We start from the raw sequence: 22,550 nt of genomic DNA, 5'->3' as shown, positions 1-22,550 counted from the left end.
ATTGGCACATGACCCAAGCTCGCCCAGGACTCTCTCTGCAACTTGTCTTTAAAAGATACTGAGGAAGAAGCACTCTCTCTGCTGACATTTCTTTTCTAGGATGAGCCTTGGGTTACTGGCTGCCATCATGCTCACCTTGTGGGGACAGCCCATCTAACAGATGGTGAGAACAGGGGCCTAATGCAGCTGTGGTTGAAGATCTACCCCTGGAGTCAGGTGAACCAAAAAACTCCAGCTGTGCATAAGTTAGTCAAGTAAGTTTCCATCACTTTTGATGAATGTATTTTTAATTGACATAGTAGGTAAAGTGTAATACAGACAAAAAAAGTTCAAGTTATTTCAATGAAAATAAAAACATTCCCACAAAAAGAAAAATTACACTTTTTACTCACCAGTAATAAAGCTACAGTCAAATTAAATAAGTCACCAACTCTACTGAGTGGAAATTAACATGTACTAGAAAATAAAGACAATATTCAATAGCTTACTAAATGTTGCATTGTGCCCATATTTTTTGTGTGTGTCCATATCTTTTTTAGTGTGGTTCTGTTATAAAGTTAAATTTGAAGAAATTAGAAACCAAAACTGATAACAGCTTAACAACTATTTTCTGTGAGGTCACAGAAAAAGTAAAGCTGAAAGCTCAGATCAAATCCTAAAATATGCCAGCTTCACTTTCTCCCATGACAATAGTTTTATAGCCTATACACAAACCAAATGACTACAAAAATTTTGGATTAAATGTGTAGATAGAGGTATGCAGATCTACAAACATCAGCTTTGTAAAACAACTAAAAGCATGTCACACTAATATGTCTTTTAAATACAAAGATGAGCATATAACATTTATTAAAAACTTACCATCAGAACTTGTGAGGACAAAGCTTTCTGCTTGAGTTTGTTTCTTTATGCCTAAACTTTTTGGAAACCAGTGAAGATCTATGGGGTAAATATCATCAGGAAGCTTTACTATTTGACTTGTTTCACTGGTTAACAAGTTCCACTTCACTATCTGGTGATCATCACTACATGAATACAGTTCTTCAGCAGTAGTCCAGCCCACACAGCTTACTAATTCTTGATGTGCCACCATGTTAAGGAGATATTAAACACACAAAAACCTTAAATCTTAATAAATAAAATAATTTGCAGATGCAGATTATAAGAAAAAGGTAAAATAGGGTCAAATGTTTCAAGCTTCTAAATATACTTTCCACTTCATGACTTTCATATTTTTTCCATATAAAGGAAAATAAGCATCTATCAAGACAGTTGTAAGAAGAATGGAAAGCAAGAAATCCACATGCCAAAAAAGGACAGAAAGATCTGACAACGTGAAAATTTTTAAATTGTGTTACAAAAGATTCCATAAATAAGGCCAAAAGATACACAAAGACATCTAACAGATCAAAAGGTATGAAAGGATATACACTAAACTGTTGGGGGATAGGTGAGAAGAAAAGTGAACTATAATTTTTAAATCTACATAGATCTATATCATATTAGAAGAAATATGTATTATTTTGATAAGTTAAAAAAATCAAGTGTTAAAAGAAGACTGAAATCTAATAGTAAAATACCTGCTTAAATTACACATTATAATAACAATTTACCTAGAAAAAAACCTACAGCTTAACTGCCAAAACTAAAATCTTACCAAACTTTTTGACATTAAATTCAGGAAACAATTCAATTATAATTTACTGCACCTACACGATGCATAGCACTGGATAAGATATGAATCCTAAAATTCCTACTTTATTTAACCCATTTTTTTCAGTCTCTGATTTATCAGGAGGATTTCTATAAATTGAGGTGCTCAAGTAGCCCTCTGTTCCTCCATCAGAACAGGCTGCTTACCCTAGCAGAACTGTGTATATAGAGAAGGCATTTCAGTTTGTCATTTACGAGGAACCTTTCTCTTACATATATCTGGGTATCTGTATTACCAGATCATTCCTGGTTGGGTTGTTTGTTCTCTTGCTATTATTATATAATCCTTTAACTTCCTCCACTTCTGACTAGTGCTTTTTATTGGCTTATCTAAGCAATCAATAAACTCCAAGGAAAAAGAAACAATGTGCTATAATTATTCTGGAATGTTCTAAGATTTAATACTTCAAAATGATAGATTAAGCAATAACCAAAAAGGTAAAAGAAATTATAGGAAGATCTTAAGAATCTGCAAAAATAGATAACAAAGTAGCATTGGAATATTCAACATATAATCTAAACAAAAGGACCTGGTTATCATGAGACCGTTACTGAAAAAATTGTTCCAATATAATTGCTATGGTCTAAACAATGTTAGGTAAAACTTAACATTAGAAAGGGAGAATGTTAGATAAAACCAAGAAAGGAAGAAAATACACACACACACACACACACACACACACACACACAACACACCCATTTCAAAACAAAAAACATTAAGTTTATCCTTATATAAATTGCTCTAAGTGCACATCGGCTGTGTGTGATATATCTTCAACTTATTAGGTCAACTAAGAGTATGGGAGAAATGAGAGGACTGACAGACTAAGAAAGTTTAAAAAAACTGTTATTCTTCAACTTGAAAAGGTAAAAGCAGACAACAGACACAGTCAAAATCTGTAAGATTATATATGGCGTGAACTCTTGAGGGCATACTTTGAAAAGACAGTAAAAAGGATTTAAGGAGAAATCAAAGGAATTATATCTTCACTCAAGAGGTAAAATAAGTAAGATAGTATAAATTTTAAAAATTTGATCAAATGTCTAAACAGTGCTTTGGTATCTCTGATGAAGGACCACATTTTTCTCTATTTCAAAGCTACATTTTGTAAGATAAAATAAAAATGAATTATTAGAAAAATTATCTTATATTTGGGTGTTGTGACAATGTCAAATTGCCAAAAAAATGTCTTACCTCTTACTTTCTAATTTCTGTACTTATCCCTTCACAGACCTGCAATAGTCTACAGATGATTCTTTATAGAAGCACTAATCTAAATAACTAAGAATGAAGGTAGAGAGACCTGTCATATCTTCCTGACACGAAATTGGGTATTCTTGCTAACAAAATATAGGGTCATGCATTTGAGAAAATATTTATAATCGCTACCTTCCCACTTGAAATAATAAAGGTCTGACTGCTTCGATTTCCCCAGCTTATCCTCCACTTTATCATGAGTATGAAGAAATAGAGCAGAACTCAGTGAAAACACACTAAATCACACTAGCAAAGAAATTATTTGGTTTTAAAAAAGAGCCGCTCTTTAAGATCCTACTAGACTAAACAAAAACTGTGTTTTATGTACTTAAGCACAGTACTTAAACAGAGTAAGAAAAATGTCAATAAGGATTTGAAAGTAAGATTTAGAGCAAATAGTTTGCTTTGGAAAATTACCTGCAACACATGATCTCAAATATTTCAAAAACAATTTAGCTAAATTACCATTAAAAGAATGAAAAAAAAATCCACTCTTTAACTAGAATACAATATAGAAAACTTTTAACAATAGATGATCACAATAAGGTTTATAAGTATCAAAAGGATATGTTTTGGTTCTTTTAAAAGAGAGATCTTCAGTCTCATGTCTCCACTTTCAGCAAAATTATAAAATGCAACTTGATTGTATTCACTGTAAAAATAAAAGTTAGGGGGAAAATATAAAATTTACATTAAGAACAAACACATGTACACAAAAAAATAAAAGCAAACAAAACATCTTAGCACTCCAAGGACACTAAAACACCTCAACACTGTTGGCATCATATACATGGAAAGAAGAAGAAAACTAGTCAGTGTGCTAACCCTGCCGAGGAGTGACTGGAAGCCTTGGGTTGGTTGTAGAGGTCCTCTACAACCTGCCTGAAACAGTTCTACAAGTGCAGACCACCATTAAATCTGAGCGGGTAAATAATTTCCAAAGGCTGTCCTAGGGCCAAATCAAAAGACTCTGTAAACTGGGAACCCCTTAATGGCAGATCATTATTGGTCCTATTGAATGGTACATTAGAATAAATTCCCAAGGTCTAATCAAGGGATCAAGGCCTTAATTTTAATGGCCTCAATTCTGGAGCCCACATGTGAATATTATGACATCATCAATCTGAGGTAGATAGAGGTTGGAGGTAGATATACTGCCCAACAGTTATGGTTGCCATGGTGGCAATGTGAAAAATAAGTGTGTTATTTAAGGAAAAGGTAATAAATCTTTTATAAAAGTTATATAAAAATCACAATGTAATTGCCAAATAAAAATATGGAAAAAGAAGAGTAATACTCCCCCAAATAACCTTGTCACCAGAAGATATAAATCAAATGGAGTTTCCTCAAAAAATTAAAAATAGAACTACCCTATAATCCAGTAATCACCCTACCAGGTATTTACCCAAAGAATACAAAAACACTAATTCAAAAGGAAATATGTACCCCTATGTTCACTGTACCATTATTTACAATATCCAAATTATGGAAGCAGCCCAAGTGTAAATTGATAGATGGATAAAGAAGAGGTGGTGCGTAATCATCCATAAAAAAGAATGAATTCTCGCCATTTGCAACAACGTGCATGGAATATATATATATATTATATATATATTATATATATATTAGATAAAACCAAGAAAGGAAGAAAATACACACACACACACACACAACACCCATTTCAAAACAAAAAACATTAAGTTTATCCTTATATAAATTGCTGTAAGTGCACATCGGCCGTGTGTGACGTGCTAAGCAAAGTAAGTCAGAAAAAGACAAATACCATATGATCTCACTCATATGTGGAACTTAAGAAACAAAGTAAACAAAGGAAAACAAAGAGAAAGAGAGAGACAAACCAAGAAACAGCCTCTTAACTATAAAGAACAAACTGATGATTATGGGGGGGGGGGAGTATGAAATAGGTGATGAGGATTAAAGAGTACACTTACCATGATGAACACTGAGTACTGTATAGAATTGTTGAATCACTGTATTGTACACCTGAAACTAATATAACCCTGTATGTTAACATACTGGAATGAAAATAAAAAATCAAAAATATATATATAAATTGGGACGCCTTGGGTGGCTTAGTCAGTTAAGCATCTGACTCTTGATTTCAGCTCCAGTAATGATCTCAGGGTCCTGAGATCCAGCCCCAGGTAGAGCTCCGAGCTCAGCAAGGAATCTGCTTGAGATTCTTTCTCTCCTTCTCCCTCTGATTCTCCCCGCCCCCCCACCGGTTCATGCTTGCACACATGCACCCTCTCTCTCTCTCTCTAAAATAAATCATAAATCTTTAAAAAAAATTACTCTCAGGGCGCCAGGGGGCTCAGTTGGTTAAATAACCAATTTTTGATTTTGGCTCAGATCATGATCTCAGGGTCCTGGGATTGAGCCCAGGGTCAGGCTCCCCGCTCAGTGGGGAGTCTGCTTGTCTCCCTCTCCCTCTGCCCCTCCCCCCTGCTCACTCTCTCTCAAGTAAATAAATAAATCCTTTTTAAAAATTAAAAAAAATAAATTATTCATATATTTATAACTCATATATTTATATAAACCAAGAAAATTGCTAAATTGTCTGAACCTAATTTATAGTTACAGAATTCTGAGTAATATCACTAACCTAAAAAGAAAAAAACAAATCAAAGTGTAATTGAAGGAAAAAATACCTCTTCGCCCAGTAGAAAATTACTGCTAACTACATCAAAGGAGGTGCTGAGTATAGATAAGTATTCAGTGGGTCTCCCTTAGATAATTTCTCCTTCTCCCAAATCCAAGAAGACTTTTAGATCAGCAAAGTGCTAAATACAGCTGTATTTCAAAACACCTTTTTCACTTATTCTGCTCATATATTTATTAGACTGGGTGGGGGTGGGGACTGTTAAAACCACAGAAAAAAATCTGAAGTTTTATGGTCAGCCAATATGCAACTAGGGTCAGAAACACTTCTCTTCCAGTTAGTTCACTAAGGGAGATTTCTGTTCTTCAAAAGTATGAATCTATGTATAGTAGCCAGAGCAAGAATACTGCTCTCTCCTAGGCACACCTTCCAGGGCTTACTTTTTGGTCCTTAGAAGCACCTTTAGCACCTTTCTCAAAACTCCTTCCTCCCTTCCATTAGACCTTCTCTAATTACAGGAAAAAGAGCAAAAGTATTTACAAAATGCTGCTTTTTCTTTTTTTTTTTTTAAAGAATTTATTTATTTATTTGACAGGGAGAGACACAGCGAGAGAAGGAACACAAGCAGGGGGAGTGGGAGAGGGAGAAGCAGGCCTTCCGCTGAGCAGACAGCCCGACACGGGGCTCGATCCCAGGACTCTGGGATCATGACCTGAGCCAAAGGCAGACGCCCAACGACTTAGCCACCCAGCCGCCCCAAAATGCTGCTTTTTCATAATGATTTAAATTCACCAAGCTTAAAAGGATTTTTTTTTTAAAGATTTTATTTATTTATTTGACAGAGAGAGAGACAGCGAGAGAGGGAACACAAGCAGGGGGAGTGGCAGAGGGAGAAACAGGGTCCCTGATGAGCAGGGAGCCTGATGCGGGACTCCCTGGATCAGGACCTGAGCCGAAGGCAGATGATTAACGACTGAGCCACCCAGGTGCCCCGCTTAAAAGGATTTTAAAACAATAAAGGCAGACAAATTGGTGCTTCTGGAAATGACAACACAATAGATAAGAAAATATACGTAAAATCTGAATATACAACTGTAATCAGAAACCTAAAAGATCTTTGGCAAAAGTATGATGTATCCTACATCAAAATACCTCAAATTGCTGAAATCCGTGACAATTAGGAATAATTCCTCACCAAAGAAATTACAATTCCATGTAAATAGTAAAGGCAGTATGGTTTTATAAGAAAGGTATCTGCAACCATTTAGAAACCTGGTGCGAAGGAATCAGAGCATGGCATTCCAACACTGGGAAGATTCTCCCTTGCTCAGAAGATTTTCCCCCATACATCCTATTTAGCTGAGATCATCTGCATGAAGGAAATGTGCATTCTGATGTGAGACTGGATAGTGGTATAAGGGAAAGGAAGTATTAGAGCATAGCCAATTTGGGGAAGTGCAGAGCTGCCTGAGGACTACATTGAGGCTTTTTTTTCTGCCCAAAGCCACAGTCCCCAAGGATCTGACCAGTCAATAGTATTTGGGGAGAGGGAGTGGCTAAGGTGGGGGAGATAATTGTAAGAAAATCTCTACAGTATAGCTAAATTGATCTATTTTGCAATTTTATATGTGAAATAGATGGCTTTACCACTAAAAATCATTAATAAATTGGTTTTGGTCCAGTATAAGTCAACATCTGTGGAGCTTAAGAGGAAAAAATGTAAGGGACACCTGGGTGGCTCAGTCGGTTAAGCATCTGCCTTTACCTAAGGTCATGATCCCAGGGTCCTGGGATCCAGTCTGCATCCTGCATCGGGCTCCTTGCTCAGCGGGGAGCCTGCTTCTCCCTCTCCCTCTGCCTGCCACTCTCCCTGCTTGTGCTCTCTCTCTCTCTCTGTCAAATAAATAAATAAAATCTTAAAAAAAAATTCAGATTTGAGTTTTTAATATTCATTTTATTATGTGTCAATTATACCAGATTTTGAGAGAGAATATAGACATTGGTAATGATAAGGTAGGTTAAGACTGTGAAAGTTGGTATATGAGGTCAGGGAACTAAGAGGCCAGGGAATGGAATGGAATGATTTGTGGATATTAAATCACTGAGAATAATGACAATAATCGTGGTAGAGGATAAAGACAGCTAGCCAGGTGCTAAAATATTCATTGAATGAGGAAAATCGCAAAGAGATCTGCAGCTGACTGCAAAACGGATAGAGAATGGTTTAATCTAGTAGGACTTGTTTAAAGGGACTAGGAAATTATAAAGAGGAAGAGAAAGAATCAATTGTCCAGATACATCAATGAGAACCAAGGCCTTTTGACACACGGGATCCTGGGAGGCAAAATAGCCTCCACTTGAAGGGGCCATGGGGAAAGCAATTTCCTCAGGAAACAACCAGATTTAAGTTAGACTACCAAGGTAAAGGGATCATTCAGAGTAAAGGTTGAGAATGCAGATTTGGCATCCTATGAGTTCCAAAAGGTAGAGTGGTAGGATTTGGATGGGGAGGAGCTAAAAGTTTGGGACAGATGGTAGGAAATGGTAGAAATGGCTAGCTGTCCTCCAATATTCATCCCTGCTTCTATGGTAGAAAAATCTGAACTTTTGCTGTACACCTGGCCACCTAGAATAAAACTGTTTCCCAACTGCCCTCGAAACTAGGTGTGGTCACATAGTGCATTAACAATTGTGAAACCCATGTGGAAATATTACAACATCATCAACCTAGTGGCCCAATCTGGGATTTACATTCTGTGGTTAACCAAAGCAGCAATATGAAAAGTAAATGAGTTACCTAAGGAAGCCATTTTATTAACTCTTATAAAAGTTTTATAAATCACAACATAATTCACAAATAAAAACTTGAAAAATAAGAGTAATGCTCTCCATGCTATGTCATCAAGGCCATGTATAAAATAGCAACAAGATAGAAGGAACCAAGATTCTTGACCTTGTGGAGAGTCATATCAGTCTTGTACCACCTTTCAGTGATAGAGAAAAAGTTTTATCATGTTTACATTACCATCATCAACAGCTAAACCCAATAACGAACTAACACGGGGAATTAAGAGTCTTGAATGTGGAGATTGAGGTAAATGTGGATATAAGCATGCTGGAATAGTCCCAATGGTCTCTCAAGGGAGGGTGGATAATCAATTTAAATTGTAGCCTTCTTCCTGGAACTGGTCTCTTAGGTAGTTATGCAGTGTTGATGCAGTTTTGTAAGGGAGGAAGAGGCAATCTTCCTAAGAGCACATGGAACTCTGTGGGATTCCTTTTCAATCTGCTAGGAGTGTTAGGCTTTACTTCAAGGGGCAGTTTAGGAAGGGAAAGGAATTGCAGAGTTATAGAGGGAATAAATTTCACCAACCTTTTGTCCTAATTTTCCCAACCTTAAACTGTGGGCTCAATTCTTGTACTTCCTCTATATCTACACTACTGCCATGGTGGTATCACCCAGTTTCATGGCTTAATATAAATTCAAACATATTGACTACAATCTGACAACTCCCAATTTCATATCTCCAGTTCAGACTTCTGCACTGAACCTGACTTTTATATCTAACTGATTTGACAACTCATCTGAATGTCTAATAGACATCTCAAACTTGAGATCCAAATCACACCTCTGATCTTTCCTCTAACTTCGCTCCTCTCATAGCCTTACCCATCTCAGTAAATGGTAATTCCTTTCTTCTGGTTGCATGGGCCAAAAACCTTAGAATTAACACTGACTCTTCTCTCACATCCCAAATCCAACTTTTAAAAATCAAAACTTTTACGCTCTGTCTTCAGAACATCTGATTTTTGCCACCCCCACGTTATGACCCCAGTTCCAGGTGCTATCATTTGTTAACTTGAATATAATAGCCTCCTAATTGGCCTCTAACCCCTCACGATCTATACTCACCACAGCAGCCAGAGTGACTGCTTTAAAATAGATCATGGCACTTCTCTGCTCAAAACACTACAATGGTTTTCTATCTCACTCAGAGTTAAAACAAAGTTCTTGCAACAGTGTTCAAAGCTTTTATTAATCTGGACTCTTCTACTGTAATGGTTAATTTTATATGTCAACCTGGCTACACAACGGTGCCCAGTTATTTGGGCTAGTCTAAATGTTGCTGTAAATGTATTTTTTACAAGTGATTAACATTTATAATCAGTTGACTTACAGTAAAGCAGATTTCCCTACATAATGTGAGTGGGCTCCATCTAATCAGTTGAAGCCTTTATGAGCAAAGACCACAGTTTATCCTAAAGAAGAAATTCTGCCTCCAGACTGCAACACAGAAATTTTGCCTGAGTTTCCATTTTTTGGACTCAGGACTACAACATCAACTCCTCTTTCTCTAGAGAGCCCTAATATACCCTAATATTCTCTGATCCTACCTGATTCCTTTCTCTCTTCACTCAAACTTCTCCAAACACACAAACCTCTTCTTCTAACATACTGAGAATGCTCGTATTCTTTGCCTGAAATCCCTGCCCCCAGATAGCTGCATGGCTTACTCTTCTTCCCTCCTTTATATCTTTCCCCCAAAGTCACGTTCTCAGTAAAGCCTTCCCTATATACCCTATTTAAGGCCATCTGCCATACTATGCATTTTATTTACCATTCCCCTTTCTAAAATGTAAGCTTCCTAAGTGCAAGAATTTTTGTCTGTTTTGTTCATTCCTATATTCTCTGCAACTAGAACCATCCTTGTATACTCTAAAATGGAATCAGCAGTCATAGGTCATAAGTGTAGAAGTTAGAGGTATATAAGCGTACATATATAAAGATATTTAAGTGTAGAGGTTAAAGGAAGAAATAGAATAGTAGCTATCAAGGCCTTTTAAACTAGGGTAGACCTCAGTATGTTTGGGGACAAAAGAGAAGGAATCAGTGGAGAGGGATAGATTGGCAATACTATAGAAGCAGAGGATAACTAAGACAACATGGTTACCACAAAGTCATTTGATCAAGGGCACTGATAAACATATAAATTAACAGTTCACAGAAACATAAATACAGATGGTCAGTGGGCATTCAAAAACATGAAACAATGCTTAGCCTCAATTATAATTAAAGAAATGAAAACTAAAACAACTAGATACCATTTTTCTGTTATCAGAGTGGTTAAATGCAAAATACCCAGAACCCAGTGCTGGCGTATGGAGAAACAGATACTCGCATACATTATGAAGTGCAGGTAAATTACTGCTAATGGTCATTTATTCTTTTGTTCTCCACCCCAAACCTTTGACTGCCTTTCCTATACTTGGGGAATCCCCTATCTTATGAGTCCTTTTCCCGTTACAAAAAACATTATTTCCTCTCTGGCCTTCCTTATAGCTAGACAGAGGCAAGTAGCCTAGGCTCTGCCAATCTGACACATCTGTGCTACACTTTGAGTTAGAAGCTATTGATTCAATGGAAGTATTATACAAGGAATCGACCCTGGGAAGAATTTCTAGTCATAGGAATTTATCATATACATATAAATGTACATCAAGATATATATGCAACTACATAAGCCTGTTTATTACAGAACTCTGTATAGTTCTATCAAAAACTAAATTTAAATGTTCATCATAGGGGCGCCTGGATGGCTCAGTCGTTGGGCGTCTGCCTTCAGCTTGGGTCATGATCCCAGGACCAACGACCCCGCGTCGGGCTCCCTGCTCAGCGGGAAACCTCCCTCTCCCACTCCCCCTGCTTGTGTTCCCTCTCTCACTGTGTCTCTCAGTCAAATAAATAAATAAAATCTTAAAAATAAAATAAAATAAAATAAATAAATGTTCATCATAGATTACACATTCAGGTTGTGGATATATGTGTTTATAATGTGGAACCAAAAAGCTAGAATTAGGAACTAATTTTAAGAATTAGACTTAGCATTATGGTAATTGAAATAATCCAGTCACAAAAGGACAAATACTATATATTCCACTTATATGAAGTACTAGAGTAGTCAAATTCATAGAGACAGAAAGTAGAGTGGTGGTTGCCAGGGGCTGGGGGCAGGGATGAGGAAGAATGGGGAGTTATTCTTTAATGGGTATGGAGTTTCAGTTCTGCAAGATGAAAAGAGTTCTGTGGATAGATGGAGGTGATAGTAGTATAACAATATAAATGTATTTAATGCCACTGAACTGTACACTTTAAAATGGTTAAATGTTTTACAAAAAAAGAAAAAAAGAATTAGATTTAAAAATTAAAACTAAGAGGGGCGCCTGGGTGGCTCAGTCAGTTGAGCATCTGACTCTTGATTTCAGCTCAAGTCATTATCTCAGGGTTGTGAGATCAGCCCAAGTTTGGGTTCCTGGCTTACTGCCCCGTCTGCTTGAGATTCTCTCCCTCTCCCTCTGCTCCTCCCCCTGCTTGCACTCTCTCTTTCTCTCTCTCAAATAAATAAATAATAAAATCTTTAAAAAAAAAAGAATTAAAAGTAAGAGGCAGAAGCACTAACAAGATGAGAAAAATTTTAGGCAGGAAAGAGGGAAGGCATAACTTATCAACTTACAGATAAGAAATAGCAGACATGCCTCAGGAGTGAACAAGAATGTGAAGAATAGATAAATCACAAGAGCTAGATCATAAGTACATTTATACCAAGTTCTGTTTGGGTCATTTGTATATTGGCTAGCCCTTGGGTATTGATATTAAAATTAACGGTTTGCTTATGACTACCCAAGGCCCTATTTTTAAAAGTGCAATTTTTATGTACAGTTTTCTAAATTGATAGTTCTGATTGGACTCCTGTGACTCTTTCCCAGGAGAGCGAGGAGGGAGAGGGAGGCAGGCAGATCTTTTCCTCAGGTTGTCCTGTCATAAAATCACTTGCAGACTAGAGCTAGGATCTCTTGCATGTCAGAGAAAAGAGAGGCAAGCTCACCATTTCCAGAGACAGATTCAAAGACATAATAAGCAAAGGAAACAGGCTTGCAAATGGCCATATTACAATTCAATTCAATTACTAAAGACCTCCAACCCCCATCCCACTCCAATGCCTCTATGCATTTGCTAAGGTATATGTATATGCTGTGGTATTTACATTTCTCTGCAGTTCTAGCCATGATTATATCTAGATCTTGCCAACCAGACTTTTAATATTATTGTTTGCTGTATTTATAATTATTTTGCAGTATGGCCTAATAAATTCTAGCCAGTAAACCATGAGATTCTCAAATCTCAAGTAAGTAGTCATCTTTAATTCATCCTTTTAATTCATCAACTAGCATAAAAGAATCACATTCAACAATATGCTAGAGTGCCGTGCAGCTATTTAAAAAATGAGATGGGAGCGCCTGGGTGGCTTAGTCCATTAAGCGGCTGCCTTCGCCTCAGGTCATGATTCCAGGGTCCTGGGATCAAATCCCGCATCAGGCTCTCTGCTCAGAGGGGAGCCTGCTTCTCCTTCTCCCTCTGCCTGCCATTCCCCCTGCTTGTGCTCTCTCTCTCTTTCTGTCAAATAAATAAATAAAATCTTTTTAAAAACATAAATAAAACAAAAATTAAAAATGAGATGAATTTGTGTGTGTTGAATCTATATGTACTGATATAGAAAGATGTCTGTAATGTCAAATGACAAAAGCAAAGTTTATGGCAGTATAATATAACACAATCCTTTTTGTGTAAATAAAAAGGAATATATATTTAAGCTAGAAGATTCTAAAACATTTTTCTGGGAAGATATGCAAGACAACAGAGACCTTTGTGAGGCTAGGTGCAGGGGGATGAGAAGGGAAGGTTTTCATTATCATTTTATGTTTCTGTACCGTTGGAAGTTTTTACCATGATTACAGTATTTTATTTATCTATACACTTATATATTTAGTACAGGATTATCTGAGTGATAGGATTATGGCCCAATTTTGTTTTCTTCTTTATGCATTTCTGTACTTGAAAAAAACTAATAAATGTTATTTTTCTCATAGGATCACCATCTCATTCTCTTCAGTCTCTACTGACTTCACCACCTTCTTACTGAAACTTTTACCTACTGATCTTCCAGATATTGTATTGTTTTCTTCCTTATATAAAATGGGTCTAATAATACCTACTTCACAGGTTGGTTATGATAATTAAATGTATGTAAAATGTCCAGTAAAGTGCCTGAAACATAGTAAGAATTAAATAATTGTTAGCTATTCATAGTGAAAATTTGTGTTTTTGTCACTCTACATATATTCAGTCTTCTTAGCTACAAAGAATTTTTCTCTTTGGAACACCCACTTCCCCACTTTTAGCCCATGTGGCTTCAATGAAGCCAGCATGAGAGAGACTTAAGCCAATTAGAACATTCTATTCCCTGTGCACAGAGACTGTTTCACAGGTGGCCCAGGACTTTTATTCAAATAAATGATGGGGAAGAAAAACCTCCCTTTTTCTCAAGACAATTTAAATTAGGTTTTCTATTATCCATAATCTAGAATCCTACCTGAGATATTACTATAATTATTTCTTCTTCCTAGAGTCTAAGAATGGACATTTTCTGGTGCTATCCTCACTTTACAAACTTAAAAAACTAATCTATTTTTAGGTTTCAACCATTCATATAGCACTGTCTCTCCTATTTTCTTTCCTAAGCTATATTCTTTGCCTCTGCTGCCCACTGGATATATCTTTCCTAATCCCGACCTACATGAATAAAAGCAAACTCATTTTTCAAAACAGTCTTTCCCCAAAAAACTATTCTATTTCCTCACTTCCTATTTTTTCTGTGTTAACACAGGTGAGAATTTCAGGGCACCTGGTGGCTCAGTGGATTAAGCATCTGCCTTCAGCTCAGGTCAGATGCCAGGGTCCTGGGATTGAGCCCTGCATCGGACTCCCTGCCCAGCGGGGAGCCTGTTTCTCTCTCTCCCTCTGCTGCTCCCCCTGCTTGTACTCTCTCTCTCTGTCAAATAAATAAAATCTTAAAAAAAAAAAAGGTGAGAATTTCAATAACATTCATGTACTACTATATAATATAATGTATTTATGTACATATATGGATGCATATATGTGTAATATGTGCCTGTGTAACATGTAAAATGTATAATATGTAAGTGTATAATAACATATTATCAAGAGGAATATTCATTACTATCTGTCCTGTTCTATAGCCAATTTATTAATCTATTTTTTTTAAGATTTTATTTTTAAGTAATCTCTACACCCAATGTGGGGCTCGAACCCACAACCCTGAGATAAAGAGTTGCATGTTCCACCAACTGAGCTAGCCAGGTGCCCCAACCAATTCATTAATCTTGCACAATATTCTCTAAGTATTTATTCATTACTTATATAAATTCATGTTTATTTATTCATTTTTATTTATTAATTAATATCTAATTAATCCAAATACTTACAATTAACTAAAAACTTGATTAATATTTTTAAAGATTTACCCACAAATCTAATATCAGACTTTATGAAATGTTGAAACCACATTAGCAGACAAAAAAAATATCATGATGATGACAAAACTTAAGTATGCACTTAAAGAATTGCAAATGTGGATTTGAATTCTAATTCCAATTATTCTCTTTAAATTTATTTTTATTTCTTCTTACGTGGTACAATTTCACTTTTAAAATGTAAAAAGTGAGGGTTCTCTTCTCAGACTGCCTGAAATTACAAATAATGGTTGTTTGTAGATGATTTTGGATCAGAAAGATGAGACCTGATTATACTTTCCCAAATGACTGTAAGTTAGTCCATCCCAATCTGACCAGCTTCTTTTTATAATTAAACTCTGTTATTTTCATGAGAAGTATCCAAAATATTGGAAGGGATCAATGAAGTTTCTTTTCTTGTGATCCTAATCTCTTCTCAAATCACTTCACTTATTCTAAGCGTCCTACTTTCACTTTAGATTTAAGTCTACTCTGTAGCTGTTATAAATGTCTTTTCTACATTATACAACCTGGTTTAAGCATGTTTTGAAAATATTTGTTCCGAGTGGAGCATGGTTACGTTCAACTAAATCTAAATCCATAGGTCACTTAATTGATTTATTGAAATGACATTTCTTTCTCATCTGTCGTTAAGACCTACTGCTATTTATAGCAATCATCAAAGACAGTAAAACTAGGAATTATCTGTAACTTGTTTTTCTTTCTATCCCCTCATCACTAGTTCAGGATTCACCAACAAAGAATAGTATCTGACTGACTTTAGGTGTTTAGACTCTTAACCATTAAAATCTCCAAAAGCTATAGATTTTTTCCCCCCATGTGCCTAGATTTTTTCCATTCTACTGTGTAGGCACTTCTCCTTCCACATGGAGGACTATACACTAATAATCCAATACAGCCATGCCTGATCTAAGTCTTTTTCCTCTTTAACAAATCCCAATTAACTACCGTTATTTATTTTTTTAACCAAGTCATTCCTTAGCTCAAAATTTTTCTAATAAGTGTTTCCTCCATATCATATCTAACATCCTCAATCTGGCTTTCAAGACCCTTCATAAGCTGACTTTCTAACTTGACATCCCATTATTCATCCTTAGCACATGCCCTAGTAAGGTCAATGTTATAAACACAGTAATATCAAATGCTTAGCGTGTGTGCTAGACAATTATAAACAATCCTATGAGGCAGACACTATATACTGATTTTATAATAAATATTCTCAGAGAGATTGATAAATTGAGTAAACTGTCCAAGCATGTAGCTAAAAAAATGATGGGATTTGGGATTTTGTTATGTTACATCTTTCTACTACATTGTCTCCGTGACTCTTTTATACCACTCAATTTGGTCTAGTCTTTGCTTTTTTCATGGTTGATAATCTCTCCGACTCAGGTTTTGTAGTGTTTTACAAACTTTGAAAATTCAAGATTCCAGAAGCTTTCAAAGAGAATCACTACATTTTCTTGATATGCCTACCAGCCAAAAAATTTTTTTCATTGAGTTTTACTGTCTGTAGTTTGTCTTATGAAAACAATAATTTTTTTTCAACTTTAAAAATAAAGGTTATTATTGGTTGATGTGCATTAAAGAGGGCACTTGATGTAATGAGCACTTGGTGTTATATGAAACTGATGAATCACTAGATTCTGCCCCTGAAACTAATAATACACTATATGTTAACTAACTTGAATTTAAATAAAAATAAATAAATGTGTATTATAGTACCGAGTCAATGTTCCTGCAAACCACACCAGTCTCTGAACCTCACCGAATTCTTACAGTTGGCAGGGAGTGTCCTCTACACCCCTCTCGAGAATCACTGAACCTGACTTTATGCTCCTGAGGCAAGACTCATACTACTTACTTAGAATGGCAATGTAAATTCATTTATAAAGCAGATTTATCGGTGCTTTACTATGACAGGCCCTAGGTATGCAAAGGTTAAAGGGGGAAAAAAGGCTCCCACTTCTCAATGTCAACTACGTAAGTGTCGCTGAATAAATACTTATTGGAGGTAGTCAAATCAACCAGTGGTTAACATAATAGCGGATGAGGACCACATTTGAGAATGTAATCAAAGTTCTGGGAAAATTAACTCCCCAGAAAAATGCACAAACACACAGAATTCCGTTTACAGTTTCAGCGGGGAATGGGAGGAGTATTAGGAACTCCACTGAATCTCAATCACCTTACCACCAGGATCACTCACTCCAGGGTAAAAATCGACTAACAAAACTAAGTTCTCTTGGAACAGAAATACTTGCTTAATAATCCTGACTATGCCTCGCACAGTGCAACGTATTCAAAAGTTACTTAAATATTTTCCGATCGATAATTTTCTCATGAAGATAACCAGATGACATCGACAAATCATTTCTTCCATTATGGAATCTTTCAAACAAATTATTTTGAAAGCTCAAAATCCCCTTCCACTAGTGACACTAACGACCTAACACCAATAAATTCGAAATTATTTTGCTATTCACATATAGACTATACAATCATTCACCAATCGAGGTTTTCTGTTCTTGTCTTTCTACTACTTCCAAACTCAGGGCTTCCTGCTTCGCATCCCAACAGCTACGTCCAGAGCCCCACTGCCTCCAAGGAGATGGAAAATAACTGATGCCGGATACACTATAAAAGCAGGTAAGGTGGGGTCCATTGATGGCCACAATTTCCAAACCCTTTCCTCACCACATCCAGAGGTGAAGAGTTTTACCTTAAATTCCAGGATAGCAGTGGCGATTGCTCCCACAGAGCTAGGACCAGTTACTAAGAAACCTCCCGACCTCCTTGTCACCATAGTGACTTCTACGAGCTACGCACCCTCCCTCTTCTCGCGATACTTCCCCGCCGCGGTCACCCGAGCCCGCCCTCTCTTTAAGGGACGTTAGTGGACGACTGAGCCCTTCTCCAGCTGTGGGTGGAGCCCTACTGGTTTTTTTCCTCTTGTTCAACACTCTCCAGATTGGGGTTTTTTAATATAAGAGTACTGTTGCCATAGGTCTCAGACAAAACAGTGCTTTGGTCTGCCTTTTCACTTAATATAAACCTGCCCGGCCGCCAGTGTCCCGCCAGGAGTTCGCGCATGCGTGTAAGCGGCCAGAAGATGGCGGTGGTAATCGCCGCATTTTTTTCAAATTAGTGGTTCCCAGAAAGCATTGCGCGCATTTGTAACGAATTTCCGTTCGAGTTTGTATTTTAGGCGCCATTTTCGAGTGAAGGACCCGGAGCCGAAACACCGGTAGGAGCGGGGGTGCTGTACAACGGTTTCCAGCTTTGGTGTGAGTGGACTGCCCCGCAGGTAAAGTACTTCTTTTCCTGATCAGGTTGTCACACTCTTACTTCCTGCTCCGTCTGCGGGCGCCTGGAAAGTAGAGGCCTTGAGCTGGAGCAGCCGAAGTCCGCTCTGGGCTGAGGCTGCCGCCGGGAGATTTGTTTCGCTGTCACCCCTCCCCCCTCGGCCGCCTCCCGGCAGTCGGGACTCCCGCGCGCTTCTCGCGGGCGCCACTTCTCTGAGCTACTTAAGCGTCTCTCGGCGGGGGTGCGGGGGACGCAGACTCTAAGCCTCACGGATCTCTTCTCAGAAATCCCGGTCTCTGTCGGGGAAAGGGCGTCTCCCTGCCCCGGCCCCCTGACCTTCTCTCTTCTCCCAAAGGACTAATCACCGGGTCTGAGCCCTTACTGGTGACCTTTTGTAGTTTATTGTCCCAACGAGATTCCGCAACGGGCCCCGGAGGGACAAACCCCGCCACCCCAAGATGATTGAACTGGAGCAGGCGCTGCCTATGTCTGATTTGGAAGTCGACCCCAGTCTCCGGCCGCCTTTCCGGGTCGGACGGTAGCGAGGAGACCTGGAAGCCTCGGGGCCGTCAACGGCGCCAAAGCTAAATGGCGGGGAAAGTGGGCGGCGAGTCGCCCGTTAGTCTTACTAGCTACTCTAGGAAGAGTTGATAGTCCCCCAAACCTAAAGCTAATAGAACTCTTCTCACAAAGTCTGTGCGCTTGCTTCCCTAACCCCAGCAGCGTGGGAATGTCAGTAAATGCCGGCGTATAGGAATTATTTCGTTAGGAAGTTAAAGGATAAGATTCTTAAACTCTTCTGTGGGAGGACGGGGGTGGGGGGTGGGCATTAAGAAAATAAAAAGAACTTAAGCCGTTCTGTCCTTGCTTGATAACCAGGCACGTCTAGGTTTTCCCACTTGCTTCGGACTTAAAACGAATCCCGCCTTTTTGGCACTTGGGTTTTTTGTGCCTTTTTTACTGAGCACCCGCTGGCGTCGAGCGGCGTTTTGTAAACGGGGCTCTCGGAAACGGGCGGACAGTTTTTCCCCGAGTGGGATGGGATGGGGTGGGGACCGAACCCCCCGTCCGACGCGGGCGCCGGCGGCGAATGTACCGGTGTACCGTCCTGCGGCCCGGCGGGCTGACTTGCTCCTGGCTCTCCCCCGGCCCCAGCGACCATGCCCCGTAAAGGCACCCAACCTTCCACCGCCCGGCGCAGAAGGGAAGAGCCGCCGCAGTCCCCGGACGGCACCAGCAGCGACGCGGAGCCGGAACCCCCGCCCGGCCGCGCGGGCAGCCCGGCCCCTGCTACCGCAGGTGAGTACCACGCTGCGACTCCGCAGGAAAACGCGCTGGGACACCAGGGTGGGTCCGCTCCCAACCCGGGACTGGCTGGTGTTTGGGGTCGCGGAGGTGAGGGGCTGCGGCGTTGACGTCTGTAGGTCGCGTGTCGGTCCCGTAGAGCAGCTCAAGAAAGCGATTTGGCAATTTTCAGAGATCGGAGTCTTCGTGCAATTTCGGTGTAACGGTGCTGGAAGGGATTGGGGCAAGTACGTGGCTACAGTTATGAATTTGTTTGTGGCCTTGTATTTCTGCGGAAGTCGGCATGGTCAGCCAATAGCTAGTGGACTGTTTTCTAGACAGAATTAACATGATTGTGTCTTAAAAGTTGCTTGGCCCTAATTTAACTTCCCTGGTCTTAAATTGCGTTTAAAGAGATGATGATAATTTACTCGAAACTACCGTAGCTTTTGTGAGTACAGGAATTGGGTGACATTAGGATGCCCCTGTGACAGGGTCGCTGGAGCTCTTGAGTGTCCAAAGTTAAGGTTCCAGGTGCTCAGAGATACGGAGAAAGTTAGATCTAGAGCCTTAGGATTTATCCACCTGTTTAGGCGAGGAGCAGAGAATCAGGTTGTTGTGGTTTTCCCAGACTTGCTTTATGTTGTAGTGTTTTGACTTCTAAGAGAGAAATTTTTGTAGGATTTTGTTACTGGTGGTCCTTTCTTTTAAGAATTTCTTTCTTTATAAAACGAAGCTGAAAGATTTTCATTTCTCCTGAGTTTGGGATAATACATTTAAGTGGAAAATAAGGATTCCTAGGTTTCGTAAATAGCATTTCTCCAAAGATTAGCAGGCAGTAGTTCTACGAACTAATTGCACTAATGCAGGCTTTTCCCCCCTTGCTTTCCCTTTCCTTTGACTGACTTAGGGACACCAAGTGAGGAAATTGATAATAGAAGTTTAGAAGAGATTTTGAATAGCATCCCTCCTCCCCCGCCTCCAGCAATGGCCAATGAAGCTGGAGCTCCTCGGCTTATGATAACTCATATTGTAAACCAGAACTTCAAATCCTATGCTGGGGAAAAAATTCTGGGACCTTTTCATAAGGTATTTGACTATTTTAAATAACTATTATAGGGTAATGTGTTTTTATTACAAGATATTTCAATTTTATCATGTTTATCCTGATTGATAACACATGGTATGTTTCCTGTGTTTTAGACAACTGAAATTAGTTTTTGTTTATCCTGGTTATCTTTGGTACCTCTTTAGCTGTTAAGTTTTCCCTCACTGAGTAGAATTGGTGAGTCTTTTGTTTGAAGAAGTATTTTCTCTATTAGAATGAATTTTGTAAAGTGAGTTGGAATTAGAATATGGTCTTATTTAAAGTGTTGAAGCTTGTGATAAAGGAGAACATGATGTAAGAAAACAAGTTGAAATGAAACCTTTTAAATACTTAATAGTTTTGCTGCAAGTAAAAAAGGCAAGAGGTTTAAATTAAAATAAGTTGTATAGTATGACCTTTTTAAACTTTACTTTAAATTTTTTTTTTCTGTTCTTTTTATGCAGCGCTTTTCCTGTATTATTGGGCCAAATGGCAGTGGTAAATCCAATGTTATTGATTCTATGCTTTTTGTGTTTGGCTATCGAGCACAAAAAATAAGATCTAAAAAACTTTCGGTACTAATACACAATTCTGATGAACACAAGGACATTCAGAGTTGTACTGTAGAAGTTCATTTTCAGAAGATAATTGATAAGGTAAGGGACTTTGGAGTATTTAGTTATTTGCAACTTCAAGTACGGAACACAGGATTTCCATACATTGCGCATTTATTATTTTTGGCTTAAATTGCCTTTTAGAAATCAATGTATGTTTAAAGCAGAACAGATAACTGATTTTATTAGCTCCCAGATATTGATTTCATTACCTCCAAAACCGTATTTTCTTTTTGAGTAGTGGTGGTAGCAGCCGTTAAACTTAAAATATTAAAATTTTTAGCCAGGGGAATGAATTATAAGTAGCTCATAGTAGTATTTACTTTTCAGAATAAAACATTGAGCAATTTTAGTATCCTGAGTAGTAACTAGGCATTCTTTCACTATAAATTTTGGGTTCATTTTTAAAGTTCTGTTTTTATTGCTTTCAGATAAATTACTTAAATTTGAAAATGTAACAGATGACTAATTTTATCATCTCCATTATTTTAATTCACATTAATGTTATTAGTAATAACATACTAATGTAATATGTGTGTGTGTAATATAAAAGAGCTCTGCTTCAGTTTAAACTATCCTTTGTAAATAAAACTACCCTTTTAAAACAGAAAAGGTGAAGTTAATATGTTTGTTTTCTAGAAAAAGAAACAATTTTAGGTAAAATGTCTACTTAGATTATTTACATGGTTCTGTTGGTACTGGTTTTTTTCTTGTCTGTTGAATAGCTAACTTTGGAAATTCATGGCTTAAAAATGACCGGTTGGAACCTAAAAATATAGAAAACTCCATAATGAAGCAAGGATGTGACTTGGCTTGTTTTTTAGATTTTTTTTTTAATATAAAGGGCTTTAATTAAATTTACATGGTGGCATCTATTTTAATTTTGTTTCTTAGTGCTTTTCTATTGTACAGTTAAGGTTGGAAAATGATTGCCAGTAAATTAGGTTTGATTTCTTTGCTTATTATAATTATGTTTGATTCGTATAAATTTTAAAAGCCATAATTTTGAAATGGCAAAGCTTTTAAGGGAAAGCCAGTTTTAATATTAAAGTATTTTTATACTTCATTTTTTAAAATCCGTTTGATTTTTTAGAAATTGGGGGAATGTAGTTATCAGTTCTTTGCACTTCTTTATACTTTCCATTAATGGCATATTGTTTACCAAAAAAAAAAAAGAGAGAAAGAAAGAAAAAAACTAAGCCATGTTACGCCATTACTACCTTCCTTTCCTTGGATCATCTCTTGCAGCTTTTTAAAATGGACTAGTAATTTAAT

General features: G+C 37.8%; 3 protein-coding genes across 6 annotated transcripts in view; 2 read left to right on the top strand and 1 right to left on the bottom strand.

The window, feature by feature from the left end:
• The window catches only part of CUNH3orf80 (chromosome unknown C3orf80 homolog), a 128,373-nt gene extending 127,520 nt beyond the window's left edge, over positions 1-853 (top strand). The window contains exon 2 of the mRNA XM_032407330.1: positions 100-853. The gene's annotated coding sequence lies outside the window, so the exon portion shown is untranslated. The remainder of the gene's footprint in view (positions 1-99) is intronic.
• Positions 1-17,799, bottom strand: part of IFT80 (intraflagellar transport 80) — a 120,310-nt gene extending 102,511 nt beyond the window's left edge. For 2 of the 4 annotated variants that reach the window (XM_032407323.1, XM_032407325.1), the window contains exons 1-3: positions 17,707-17,799; positions 3,541-3,623; positions 862-1,083 (exon numbers count right to left, since the gene is read on the bottom strand). In XM_032407323.1, coding sequence (XP_032263214.1) covers positions 862-1,083; positions 3,541-3,577 — 259 coding nt within the window. In that variant the 5' untranslated portion in view covers positions 3,578-3,623; positions 17,707-17,799. Of the gene's footprint in view, positions 1-861; positions 1,084-3,540; positions 3,624-4,923; positions 4,954-17,706 lie in introns of those variants that run through there. The other 2 variants (XM_032407324.1, XM_032407326.1) reach the window with 2 other exon arrangements.
• A 373-nt stretch (positions 17,800-18,172) lies between these two features.
• The window catches only part of SMC4 (structural maintenance of chromosomes 4), a 38,315-nt gene continuing 33,937 nt past the window's right edge, over positions 18,173-22,550 (top strand). Inside the window, exons 1-4 of the mRNA XM_032407318.1 lie at positions 18,173-18,291; positions 19,446-19,589; positions 20,485-20,663; positions 21,126-21,317. Of these exons, the coding sequence (XP_032263209.1) occupies positions 19,451-19,589; positions 20,485-20,663; positions 21,126-21,317 (510 nt within the window). The 5' untranslated portion in view covers positions 18,173-18,291; positions 19,446-19,450. The remainder of the gene's footprint in view (positions 18,292-19,445; positions 19,590-20,484; positions 20,664-21,125; positions 21,318-22,550) is intronic.

Source organism: Phoca vitulina, unplaced genomic scaffold (assembly GCF_004348235.1).
Source record: "Phoca vitulina isolate PV1807 unplaced genomic scaffold, GSC_HSeal_1.0 scaffold8, whole genome shotgun sequence".
Lineage (NCBI taxonomy): Eukaryota > Metazoa > Chordata > Mammalia > Carnivora > Phocidae > Phoca > Phoca vitulina.
This window is presented reverse-complemented; position numbering and strand designations above follow the sequence as displayed.